A 12,328-nucleotide genomic window follows, 5' to 3' on the forward strand; every position below is an offset into this window, starting at 1 on the left:
ATAACGTGTCTACGCATTCCCAGGGTGATGTCGGGGGACGCATCTGTGGGCATTACAAGGAGCCTCTGGAAGATTGAGAGGTTGTTTCTTCTACTGAATGGGCGGATATAAATCCACCCACTCAGAAGAAGGAGCTGCAGCCATGTTTCCCGACGTTGCCATGTTAACACTGCTGCTGGTGAAGGAGCGGAGGGGAGAGCAAGGGAACCCTTCGCTCTTTCGGCTCTGTGGGCCGGATAGAACAGCCGAACGGGCTGGATCCGGCCCGCGGGCCGTAGTTTGCCCATGGCTGACATAGAAGGAACTCTGGGGGCTTTACTGGCCATTGTGAGGACTTCTCTCATTCTGCGGGGGCTGTGGTGACCCTGGGAGGATTTAGCAGAAACGTGGCAGCATCTGATGTGTGTGGGTGATGATGTTCAGGGCGGGTATAGCATGGAAAGGGGAGAGGAGAAAGCCCTTGGAAACACCAGTTTTTTTAACAGCTTTACTGACATATAATTCACACACTTTTCTTTTTAAAAAATTTTTATTGATTTCAGAAAGGAAGGAGAGGTAGAGAGCGAGATAGAAAGAATGAGAGAGAGAATCATTGATCGGCTGCCTCCTGTACGCCCCACACTGGGGATTGAGCCCACAACCTGGGCATGTTCCCCGACTGGGAATCAAACTGTGACCTCCTGGTTCATAGGTTGACAACCATTGAGCCACACCAGCCGGGGCACACACTTTTCAATTCACCCATTTAGAGTAGACAATTCAATGGGTCTAAGTATATTCAGAGAGCTTTGCAATCATGATATAATTTTAGGGCATTTTTTGTCAAAAACCCCCCCCCCCAAAAAAAAAAAAAATCCCATACCCATTGGTAGTCAGTAAGTGACTCCAGCCCTAATCAACCACTGATTTACTCACTGCCGGTAGCTTTACCTATTTTGGGCCTGTCATGTGACTGCAGTCACAGACCATGCGGACCTTTGCAAGCTTCTTTTGTTGTCATGCTTCAGTGTTCATCCATGTTGACTATGTATCAATGCTTTATTCCTTTTTAATGCTGAGTAATGTTCTATTATATGGATTTTCCACATTTTCCTTATCCATTCATCAGCTGACATACATTTGAGTTGTTTCCACTTTTTGGCTATCTATACCAATAAAAGAGAAACATGCAAATTGACTGCACCTCTACTACACCCACCAGCCAATCAGGAGCAAGTATGCAAATTAACCCAACCAAGATGGCTGCGGCCACGGAGCGAGCAGGAGGCTTGGGTTTCCTCAGCAATGGAGGAAGCCAAGCTTCCCACCCGCCCTGGCTTCCGCTCAAGGCTACAAAGTTTCAATTATAGAAGATAAATAAATCCCAGATACCAGGGCCTCCGCTTGGGTCGCCGGGGGGCGTGGCCGGCCTGCAAACCACCACAGGCCCCTCGCCCAGGCTGCCCCACGCCCCAAGGGAACCCCCACCCTGATCCAGGACACCCTTCAAGGGCAAACCAGCTGGCCCCCACCCATGCACCAGGCCTCTATCCTACCTAATAAAAGAGTAATATGCAAATTGACTGTCATTCCAACACACAAGACGGCTGCCCCCATGTGGATACAAGATGGCCACCACAAGATGGCCAGCAGGGGAGGGCAGTTGGGAGGGACCAGGCCTGCAAGGGAGGGCAGTTGTGGGTGATCAGGCCAGCAGGGGAGGGCAGTAGGGAGTGACCAGGCCTGCAAGGGAGGGCAGTTGGGGGCAATCAAGCCTGCAGGGAAGGGCAGGTAGGGGTGACGAGGTCGGCAGAGGAGGGAAGTTGGGGGCAACCGGGCCTGCAGGGAAGGGCATTTGGGAGGGACCCAGGCCTGCAGGGGAGGGTAGTTTGGGGTGACCAGACCTGCAGGGGAGGGCAGTTAGGGGCAATCAGGCTGGCAGGGGAGCAGTTAGGCATCAATCAGTCTGGCAGGGGAGTGGTTAGGGGGTGATCGGGCTGGCAGGCAGAAACAGTTAGGGGCAATCAGGAAGGCAGGCAGGCGAGCAGTTGGGAGCCAGCAGTCCTGGATTGTGAGAGGGATCCCAGATTGGAGAGGGTGCAGGCTGGGCTGAGGGACACCCCCCGTCCTGTGCTGTGAACATCTTTGTGCAAGTTATTTGAAAACATATTTTCATTTCTCTACCTACCCAGGTGTGGAATTGCTCTGTGTTTAATTGTTTAAAGAACTGTCAAACTCCCAAAGTGATGGAAACAGCAATATTTAAAGGGCTAGTGGAGAAACTGCTGTGAATGGCTAGAGAGACACAAGGAGAAATCTCCTTGGCTTCCTTTTCTCCTTGTCCCCATGCACAAGTTCTATGAGTACCTCATACACAGTGACTTCCTGCAAGCCCTTGTCTTCATCCTGCTCTCCCCTCGACTGCAGCAGTCTCTCACATTCCTCTTCTGTGTGCTTCCCAGTTCCACCCCAAGATCTGGGTAGGGACTAACTTTTTAGTTTCTCTCGTGTGTGCTTTTGAAGCTCTCTTCACAGAGTGGGGGACATTTAAGACAGGCACACTTTGTAACCCAAGTTAACAAAGTGGATGATCCTTTCCTGCTTCTTCCTGCATGCCCCGCATGGGTTGGAGCCCGCAACCCGGGCATGTGCCCTGACCCAGAATCGAACCATGATCTCCTGGGTCACATGTTAACAACCACTGAGCCACATTGTCTGGGCGATCCTTTCCTTACATGGTTTACTTATAGAACAGTCTTAGATTTTCTACTGAAGATGTTTAAGAAAAGCAGAATTATGTTGTGCCCCATTTTAACGTTTATTTTGTTTTAATATAGGCAATTTTATATGATGACAAAGGAGAATGCTTGGAGAGTTTATTTCTGACGCGCCTTGAGGTATTTTAATGTGTCTTTCTTATTTTTTTTTAACTTTTACTTATTGATTTTAGAAAGAGGAAGGAGGGAGAGAGAATGTTGATCTATTGTTCCACCATTCATGCATTCTTTGGTTGATTCTTATATGTGCCCTGACAGGGAATCGAACCCGAAGCCTTGGTGTATCGGGATAATGCTCTAACCAACTGAGCTACCTGGCCATGGTTGTCTACTTATTTTTAAGTTATGTTTTAAGGTATCTCTTTAAGTATTTTTTTATGAATGTTAAAAAGTATAGTCAAGATACTAATACTAATAATTATAGCTAGTTCCCCTGCCAGCCTGATTGCCCCTAGCTCTTCTGAAGTCCAAGCCAGCCAGTATGTCTGAGGAAGTGGATGCTGAGATGTCAGGACATGTCCCTCGAGTACAACCACAAGGAAGCTTACAGATTCCTACTAAACCAAAGTGCTTCGTAGTGTTTACTGAGCATTTATTATTAGCCAGATTCTGTGCTAAAAGCTTTTAGATGTCTGATTTGATGTTTATATAGCCCTGTGATTGCAGGTTAGGAGTGCCACACTGAAGTTTAGGTAGCTTGCCCACATTAGCGTGGCCGTGGTGGGGCTGGGTGGGCCCAGGTGTGACTTTAGTCCGACTCTATTACGTGATTTTGATAGGCAGAGAACCACAGTGGGAACTGTTTTGTGGAATTATTCCTATTTAAAATCTTGTCTCATGCATTGATCCTGTGTTTTTCCCTCTTGGAGGAGAAGGGAGGGGAACTAGAAGCATTTTTAGTGCAATGAGTAAGGATAGCAGATAGTGCGTTCCAGGTCATTTCCCACTTTCAGATACTCCTGCAGCTCAGTCGTGCATCTGACTCTGCTGTGACACGCAGGCATGGGCAGACGCTGGGCTGCGCACTGGGAAGAGCTCATGTAAGGTGCCCAGCTGTTTAGTGCAATGACTCTGAAGTGTTAAGATGCATCTTGTTATTGTGCTGGTTTGGGCCATGGTATTAAATCTACTTTTAAATTTTATATGACACTAATAGTGCTTACGGTATTTCTATATTTATCAAAAGAGGGTCTAAAAGCACTGTTTTAATAGGTGATTCATTGGTGGTAACTATTGTTATTATTTCACTTAGAATAATTTCACTAATTAAGCACATTATCTGTGATAATACACAGATTTTTATCAACTAGGTTGATTATTTTTATGCTGCTGTCAGAGATGGTGGCAAGTGCTATACTTAGGTGACTAAGATGCTTTTTTTGGGATACAATTGTTTAAGCAACTACTAATTTATAATAGTATTTAACTTGTGATATTTAAAGATATATAATTGATATTAAGCTCTAATTTTTAAAAATTACATTTAGTTGTATGGATTCTAAAAGAGGTCCTTGGAGGCATATTTTTCTTGCTTCTGTCTGAATCCCCAGCAAGTAACAAAGGACCTCACCTAGGTCCCCAATATGTTTGTTGAATAAATGAATTAGTGAAACTTTTGTTGTATTATTGTTCTTTTTTGTGCGTGTTGGTACTTAACTAGTACATAATAATACGTAAAGAATTTGTTATTGATTGAGTCATCCAATAACTTTATGGAATATCCATTGTGTCTTACTAGTGCTATAAGCTTACAAGAATTCATAGACCATCAAATAATTAGGTGTGTGTGATTTTGACTTTTATTCTTTAACATCTAGGTAAAACCTGGAGACGACTTAGAAAGTGAGCGATACTTAATCACAGTGGAGGAGGCTAGAGCTGCTGGAAGCACAGCTGTTAGCCAGGAGGACATTCAGGAAGCACGAGGGCCCCGTCCACTGCGGTCCATGCCCTGCAGCTGGTCCCTCGGGTGTCACCCTGCCGGTTTGAAAAGGAAGTTTACTGTAAGTTTCTCTGTGAAAATAACAAGTCAATATATACCTGTAAGTCATTTCAAGAAGTCGTGAATTTTGAAGCTGTTGTAATCTCATTAGTTTGGTACTTTATAGTATATGCTTAGGTAGAAAGTAAACCCTAATTAGGAAAAATCTTAATAAAAATGAGTTTACATTTCAACTTTGTGAATTTTATATATTAATTATTACTTTACCTTACAAAACATACACATTCATTTTTCTTCTTTTTTTTTTTTTTTTCCAGCCAGTACATTTCACATTTTCTTTATAGGCAATAGAACAGCTAATAATTGTTTTAATATTTTTAGGGTTTTCAAGGTCCACGGCAAGAGCCAAAGAAAATGGTTACTACGGATAATGGCGAATCAGCCGCATCGTTTGAGGCTGCAGCCCCTGGCCCTGCTCTTCTCTCTTCGTTCTCGAGCACTCCTCTGTTTTCTGCTGCTGGCAGGAAAGAAGTAAACAGCGTGCCAGCAGACCTCAGGAACATTGTCGTCCGCAAGGACAGGGGGAGGAGTGGCCCGCTGGTTTCTCCCGTTGGCTCTGCCCCCTCCTCCAGGAGTGACCCCGAGAGGCTGAGGGAGAAGGGTCATCTTTGCTCTCCTGTCAGTTCTGCAGTCAAGGCCACCATTTCTTTACTGCCTGACGAGCCCACAAAAGGAAATCGCTTGGCACCTCGCTGTTTAGGCGTCGCACAAAACATCAGGAGCAAAGCACAGATCCTAGCTCTTCTGAAGTCCAAGCCAGCCAGTATGTCTGAGGAAGTGGATGCTGAGATGTCAGGACATGTCCCTCGAGTACAACCACAAGGAAGCTTACAGATTCCTACTAAACCAAAGTGCTTCGTTGAACAGGGAGTGGGTGCTGCGGGGAGAACAGAAAGCTTACAGTGCCAACGACCATCAGAAAACACTGGGAGCAGTGACAGCTGGTGGGCTGTGTACTTATCCTCACAGCCTTCACCTGCTCATTCTTCTACTGTAGCTGGAGATGAGCTAGAAAGGAAGCCCCAGGCTCAGGGAGATGACGTCAATTTAAATCTGAGAGACTTTTTGGGACAAAAAAGGATCCAGTTATTCGAAACAGGTGCTGAAAATGTGGAAAACTTTAATGGAGAAAAGCTGATAGACGATGCTGATTCATCCTGGGATCAGGAAGTAAAATTGGAAATTCCCTTATTCAGTAAAAGCTTATCTGTTACCTGTGGCAATTTGGGAAAGGATGGCTTAGTGTCAGGATCTGACATGCAAGGAAATATTCAAATGCCTGTTAATCAAAATGACCAGATGTACATAAAAAGGTTCGTTCTTACTAGAGAAAATGTTCAGGAGATAGATACATGTGGGACGCCAGTAAGGGAGTATAAACAAGCATTGTCTCACCTGCCAGAATCCGAATGTCTACAACTTGAATCTTCACTGAGTGACAGCTCTAAGATCTCTGAAGCCGTTCCTGACACGTTTTCTAGGGCTAATAATGACAGTGAAAGTCTTAGTATTCATGGACCCGGGAGTAATGTAACACAGCCAGTTTTGGAGGTAAATTTTAATCTGAACAATTTTGAAACCAGTGACACGGAAGAGGAATCCCAGCAAAGCAACAAAATGTCCCAGGACCCAGAGGATTGGGAAAGGGAGGCCTTGGCTGATGCCTGCAGTTCAGGGGTTCAGAGGAGATGTGAGGGTATGCGCTGTGAGGAGGATGACTGTGCACCCTTGCCTCTCTTAACATCTATTGGAGGTAAACCTACAGAGCCGTTTCCTACCCCAGAGACCCTGCCATCACAGCTTTGTGGTACAGCTGGACCCACTGGAGATGAAGTAGCCGGGTGTAGTGACTCCACTGTAGAGTGGACCGATGATGTGTATTCAGGTAATGAAGCTGTTAATAGCCCTATCCAAAAAGTCAGAAGTAACTGTGATTTTGCTTCACTCCCGAATAAATCTAAAGGTATAAATTCAAATTTATATATTCCTCATTTTTTAAACATAGACACTAACCAAACTCCTGAAAGCAACCTATTTTTAGAACAGACTCAATCTCAGCCTTTTTTTATGGGATGTGACTTAGATACAAATGATGAACAGGTTTTAATGTCAACCTCTGGCAGTGACGACAGTATCCAACGATTAAATGCCAGTCAGAGTCACTTTGACGAATGTATTGCTCTTGATAAATCAAACCCCCACGTTTCCAATTCTTTGTTTTACCCTCTGGGAAGAAAGCATCCTATTTCCAAAGACACAGGAGCACATAATACTGAATCTGAAGATTTGGGAGGGATTCCAAGTTTACCCCATGACCATGTTGAAGTAGATACTGCTGGAGCAAGCAGACAGTACTGGAATCGTCCTAGGAATTCTTCAGAACTTTCTGGATTAGTAAATAGTATTTCCCTTTTAAAGTCATTGTCTGAACACAGTACAGCTTTAGAAGGCTTGGAAGTGTTGAAAAAGAAAAATTCTGCCTTTAAACAAGGAACACTGGAGACAATGCCAGAGAGCAGCCCTGAAGGTTAGAATGGCATGTCTGGTTTGGATTGTTCTCTTTAGAGTTTAAAGGATGAGAAGACCCTTGCTCTGGAGGTTACATTAAGGAATTACATAGTATTCAAATAGGTAATACATGTCCTTGGTAAACCGTTCCAAAAGAGGATAATATAGGCTGAGAGGATAACACTCCCTCAGCCCGCTCAGTGCGGTTTCCGCCAGAAGGGTCCTCCGCATGTCTGAAGACACATGTAAGCAAATGTGTGTGTGTTGTAGGCCATTCCTGACATACATTTTTGGACATGTGCTAGGAGCTACTATTCTTTTTTTTATTTTATTTTATTTTATTGATTTTTTACAGAGAGGAAGGGAGAGGGATAGAGAGTTAGAAACATCGATGAGAGAGAAACATCAATCAGCTGCCTCCTGCACACCCCCCACTAGGGATGGGCCCGCAACCAAGGTACATGCCCTTGACCGGAATCGAACCTGGGACCCTTCAGTCCGCAGGCCGACGCTCTATCCACTGAGCCACACCTGTTAGGGCAGGAGCTACTATTCTTAAAAAGTTGTGAGGTTATAGTGATTATCTCTAATTCCACTTCTACACCTCAGGGTTCTCTTTCCTCCATTCCATAATGTGTTCCATTGTTCCCACAGTGAGAAAAGGCCAGGTTCCCAGCCACATCAGTCTATTCACTTCCACAGTTCTATACCAAATGGCTTCCAGGTTGCCACACCAGTATCATTGCAGCACAAAATCCTTTGCAGTTTTTTGTTTTTAGACTATATTCTACTGTGAGTGCAGAGTTGAGTATTATGTTCAGTAGTTGCTTGGGTTACTTTTTTCTCTTCTGGGTAATTATGTTACTCAATATAAATATAGTTAAGTTCATTGTTTATATTCAGCAGGAGGGTTTTTTTTGGCCATCCTTGTTGCTTTATTTTTATTTCTATGTAAAATATTGACCTGGTTCAAAAGTCAAAGCCATATGAAGGTGTGTGCTCCTTCCTTATGCCTTCCACCCTTCCTGTGCTGCTGCTGTAGGTAGCCTCTATGTCATACCCGTGCTTCCTTTTGCAAACAAACAGCTCCACAGGATCTTATTGTCCCTTGTTCAACAGAAGGCACCTTGCTTCTCACCTGGCAGTGCCTCCTGGAAGTCACGCATCCATAGGCCTCATCGTTCTGTTTACAGCTCTGAGGCCCCTGTGTGGATGGGCCATCATTTATGCAACCGGTCTCTGGTGTTTTCTGTCACAAATAATGTGACAATAAGTCACCTTATGTGTCCATATAAGTATGTGGGATTTCTGCATATTGTTGGAAGTATGCAAATACGTAGCAGTGGGGTTGCTGGGTGGAAATGTCTATAAATACTTCACAATCACACCATTTCTCACCCCCCCCCCCCCCCCGCATGTCTGGCAGCGTCTGTTTCTCCATAGCCTTGCCAGTTTAATGGGTGAGAAGTGGCATTTCAGTGCATTTACATTTGTGTTTCTATTACTACAAAGGAAATGGATCCACTTTTCATATATGTAAGCAGCATTTGTATATTTTTTTTTCATGTCTTACCCCTTGTCAGATTTTTAATGGTGGTTTTTCTCGTTGATTTACACATGTTCTTTATATATTATGTATTAGCCCATTATCTGTGATATACCTATGTTGTAAATATTTTCTTTCAGTATATCATTGGTCTTTTTACTTTGCTTTTGGTATGTTGCCAACAACAGTATTTTAAAAAAGAAATAATACAGAACATTAGTAAATACAGTAAATATTATGTACACCTGAATGTGAATGGTGTACTTTACGATACTCAAAGAAAAGTTAAAATTGACTCTTAGTTGGCTAGTTCAAGGAATTGATGAGAAAAATAGGAATAAATTATTACAACTGCTAAATGTTTCTTTAAAATGTAGTTAAATTTGATGATGATCATTGCAGTTTGTTTTCTAAAAAATTAAAAATCAGGAAAAAGCCTGAAAAATAAATATGGGTAGATACAATTACATAATGCCATAAGGATATAAATTCCTACTATGAAGATTTAAGAATTTGAGAATTTAATTTTGGGAAATCTCTTTTTTCCTCATTAAGGTGGAAAAGAGGGTCCCAGTCATTCTCTTTATGTGCGTAGTTATGTTACATAAAGTCACCGCAAACACTTAGTGACCGATGAGCCATGCCTTCCAGGGAAAATACAGGTTTAGGTTCCTTCACACCTCAGGTCAGAACATTGTCATGAGCCCATCAATACAAAGTCCTGTGTTAGTGTGTTAAAGACCCTATAATTTACATTGTTGATTCATTAACATCGAAGTCATAGCCAACAGCACTATGATAAAAATTGGAAAATAGACCAGGAGAAAGACGCTGTTTACAGTAGAAGAGCTGAAACAAGAAGTCAAAATGCTAATTTAGAATTTTTTCCCTGGGTGAAATTGGTAAAGGAAAAACAGTTTTTATCCATTGCCTTTTTACTAGTAAAAATCCTCACCTGAGGACATGCTTAGAGAGAGAGAGAGAGAGAGACATGGGTGGGAGAGAGAAACATTAATCGGTTGCCTTTCTGTATGAGCCCTGACCAGGATCAAACCCTAAACCCAGGCCTGTGCCCTGACTGGGAATGGAACTGGCAACCTTTTGGTTCACAGGATGACATTCAACCAACTAAGCAACACTATTGGGGTGTCTAGTTCCTTTTTAAAGCTCTTTAAATAAATAGCTTCAAGTTCTAAAATCCACTTATTTTTGTTTCATTTAATGTATTTGTTTCACTTAATGTTTTCAACAGGAAAATAATGAAACATGGCTAAAAATGAAGTTATAGCTATGAGTTTTTTTTACAATGATAAACACTTTAAAATGATAGTCTTCCTGGTGTATTTCATAGAAATTGAGGTGATTGAGTATGCACATTTTAAGAAAAAAGTTTCATTTTTAAGCAGATACCCATCTGCACAGCTGGCATTTTCATGTCTTCGGGTCTCAGCTGCAGTGTTACTCCCCATGAGAGGTCTTCCCATCATCTATCTACAACCGCTTTCATACTTCATTGATGGGAACCTTTGTATTTCAGTCTGACTGCCTGGTTTACTTATTTTCTGTGTCCCTCCCTTTTTGAGGGACCTTGTTTGTCACACTGTTTGTCCAATGCCTGGCACACAGGGCATAGAAAATCATTGAAGATTTTTTTTAACAGTTATCAAGATTTTGCCACATCTTAAAATTTAAATTTTATTCCTTGTTTCATTCAGTTTTAGAAATAAGTTTTAAAAAAATGTTAGAGCACTGCTGTATGTATGTTGAGTAAAATCATTGGGCATTGTCTGTTATAGCTGGGAAGCCATTGATTCCAGTAGTTTCGCCAGCTGTTCCACAGTTTTCTCATCTGAACCAGGATTCTCAACTGGTACGTTACTTTTTCTATCACCATATTTTATTTTTATATAGAATGTTCTGTAGTTATAATGAGATTATAATATACAGAGAATCCCAAGCTAGGTTCATGACCTCACCTTGTATCTCAGTAATAATGTTTTCATCCCTCGGCCAAAAGAAATACCCAGCAGTTCACTTATTGTATAGTTGGTGTCCTAGTAACTCAGTAGGCATTTTTCTTTTTCCATGTTTTATTGAGGTATGATTGACATGTACCATTGCATTAGTAGGAGGAATGCAAGATAATGTGGTACATGTGTACATTGTGAACTGATTACCATAAGCGTTTTATTTTTGAATAGACACAGTTTCTAATGGAATGTGTGCACTTGGGCACTGCACAGCTGCTCAAACCTGGGACCAGGTTAGATTTCTTGCTCCACATTGATTCCCGCATGGGAACTGATTTTTATAGCAATTTCCTAAAACCCAGCTTCACATGGGTGTGATGTCATTGAAAGAAATGACGTGAGATCTGACCTTGAGTTAGTTTTCTCAGTGTCTGACATGTCGAGTGACGCTGTACTTCGCTCAAATGTAAAACATCTGCAGAAACCAAAGTACTATTATGGGAACCATGGCAGTAACAAAAAAGTATCTGCACTAGCTAGGATGAATCGAAGTTCTGGGATTTGTCATCTAGATCAGCGCTCTCAGTGGGGACCCTCAGCACCTTTGGAGGACAGTTCTTTTCGTTACATGGCACTGCTCTTCCGAGCAGACATTGAGAACAAAGGTGAAATGTTCCACTTGTCCCTGTTTTGTATTTTACTCTAGTTTTCATGATGTTGGTCTTTTTTCTTTTCATGTGGATTTCCCTCCCTTTTTTAAATTCGGAGTTAATTATTAACATTTCCAGCTTTTTGGGGGCCTATTTTTAAAAATATGGTTAGATTGATTTGTACATATAGTTCTATATCCTTTCCATCCTCACATTATTAAAAACTTTAAAAATATCTTTCTTCCTTTAAAGAGAATTTTTATTTTATTTTTAATTGATTGATTTTAGAGAGAGAGAAATGATTTGTTGTTCCACTTACCCATGCACTCACTGGTTGTTTCCTGTATGTGTCCTGACCGGAGAGTGAACCTGAAACCTAGGCGTGTTGGGACAACACTCTAACCAACTGAGGTACCTGGCCAGGGCCATAAATATCTTTCACAGGTTATTTAGCATCTCATCCTGTGGTTACTCTATGCTTTGGACAAACAGTTCACTATTTTTGAACATTTTGATTATGTATAGCAAGCATGTCAAACTCGCAGCCCATGGGCCGCATGCGGCCCACAACGAATATTTTTGCAGCCCAGCCAATATAACAGTATATAAGAAATGTTTTAATGAAAATTTCTTAACTTAATTTTTACAATATCCTATTATACATAATAGGCCTGGTGCACGAAATTCGTGCACTCAGAGGGGCATCCCTCAGCCCAGCCTGTGCCCTCTTGCAGTCTGGAAGCCCTCAGGGGATGTCCGACTGACTTGGGGAATGGGCCTAAGCCAGCAGTCGGACATCCTTAGTGCTGCTGCAAAGGCAGGAGAGGCTCCCACCACCATCGCTGTGCTCCGCCAGCCGTGAGCCCAGCTTCTGCCTGAGCGGCACTCCCCCTGTG

General features: G+C 42.5%; 1 protein-coding gene across 1 annotated transcript in view; it reads left to right on the forward strand.

Moving 5' to 3' along the window:
- ZGRF1 (zinc finger GRF-type containing 1) overlaps positions 1-12,328 on the forward strand; it is a gene marked incomplete at both ends in the record, with an annotated part of 65,866 nt that overhangs the window by 4,959 nt on the left and 48,579 nt on the right. The window contains 4 exons of the mRNA XM_080675493.1: positions 2,817-2,876; positions 4,574-4,759; positions 5,080-5,186; positions 6,240-6,591. Coding sequence (XP_080531619.1) covers positions 2,817-2,876; positions 4,574-4,759; positions 5,080-5,186; positions 6,240-6,591 — 705 coding nt within the window. The remainder of the gene's footprint in view (positions 1-2,816; positions 2,877-4,573; positions 4,760-5,079; positions 5,187-6,239; positions 6,592-12,328) is intronic.

Source organism: Plecotus auritus, assembly GCF_963455305.1.
Source record: "Plecotus auritus genome assembly, chromosome: 6".
In the NCBI taxonomy this organism is placed as follows: Eukaryota; Metazoa; Chordata; class Mammalia; order Chiroptera; family Vespertilionidae; genus Plecotus; species Plecotus auritus.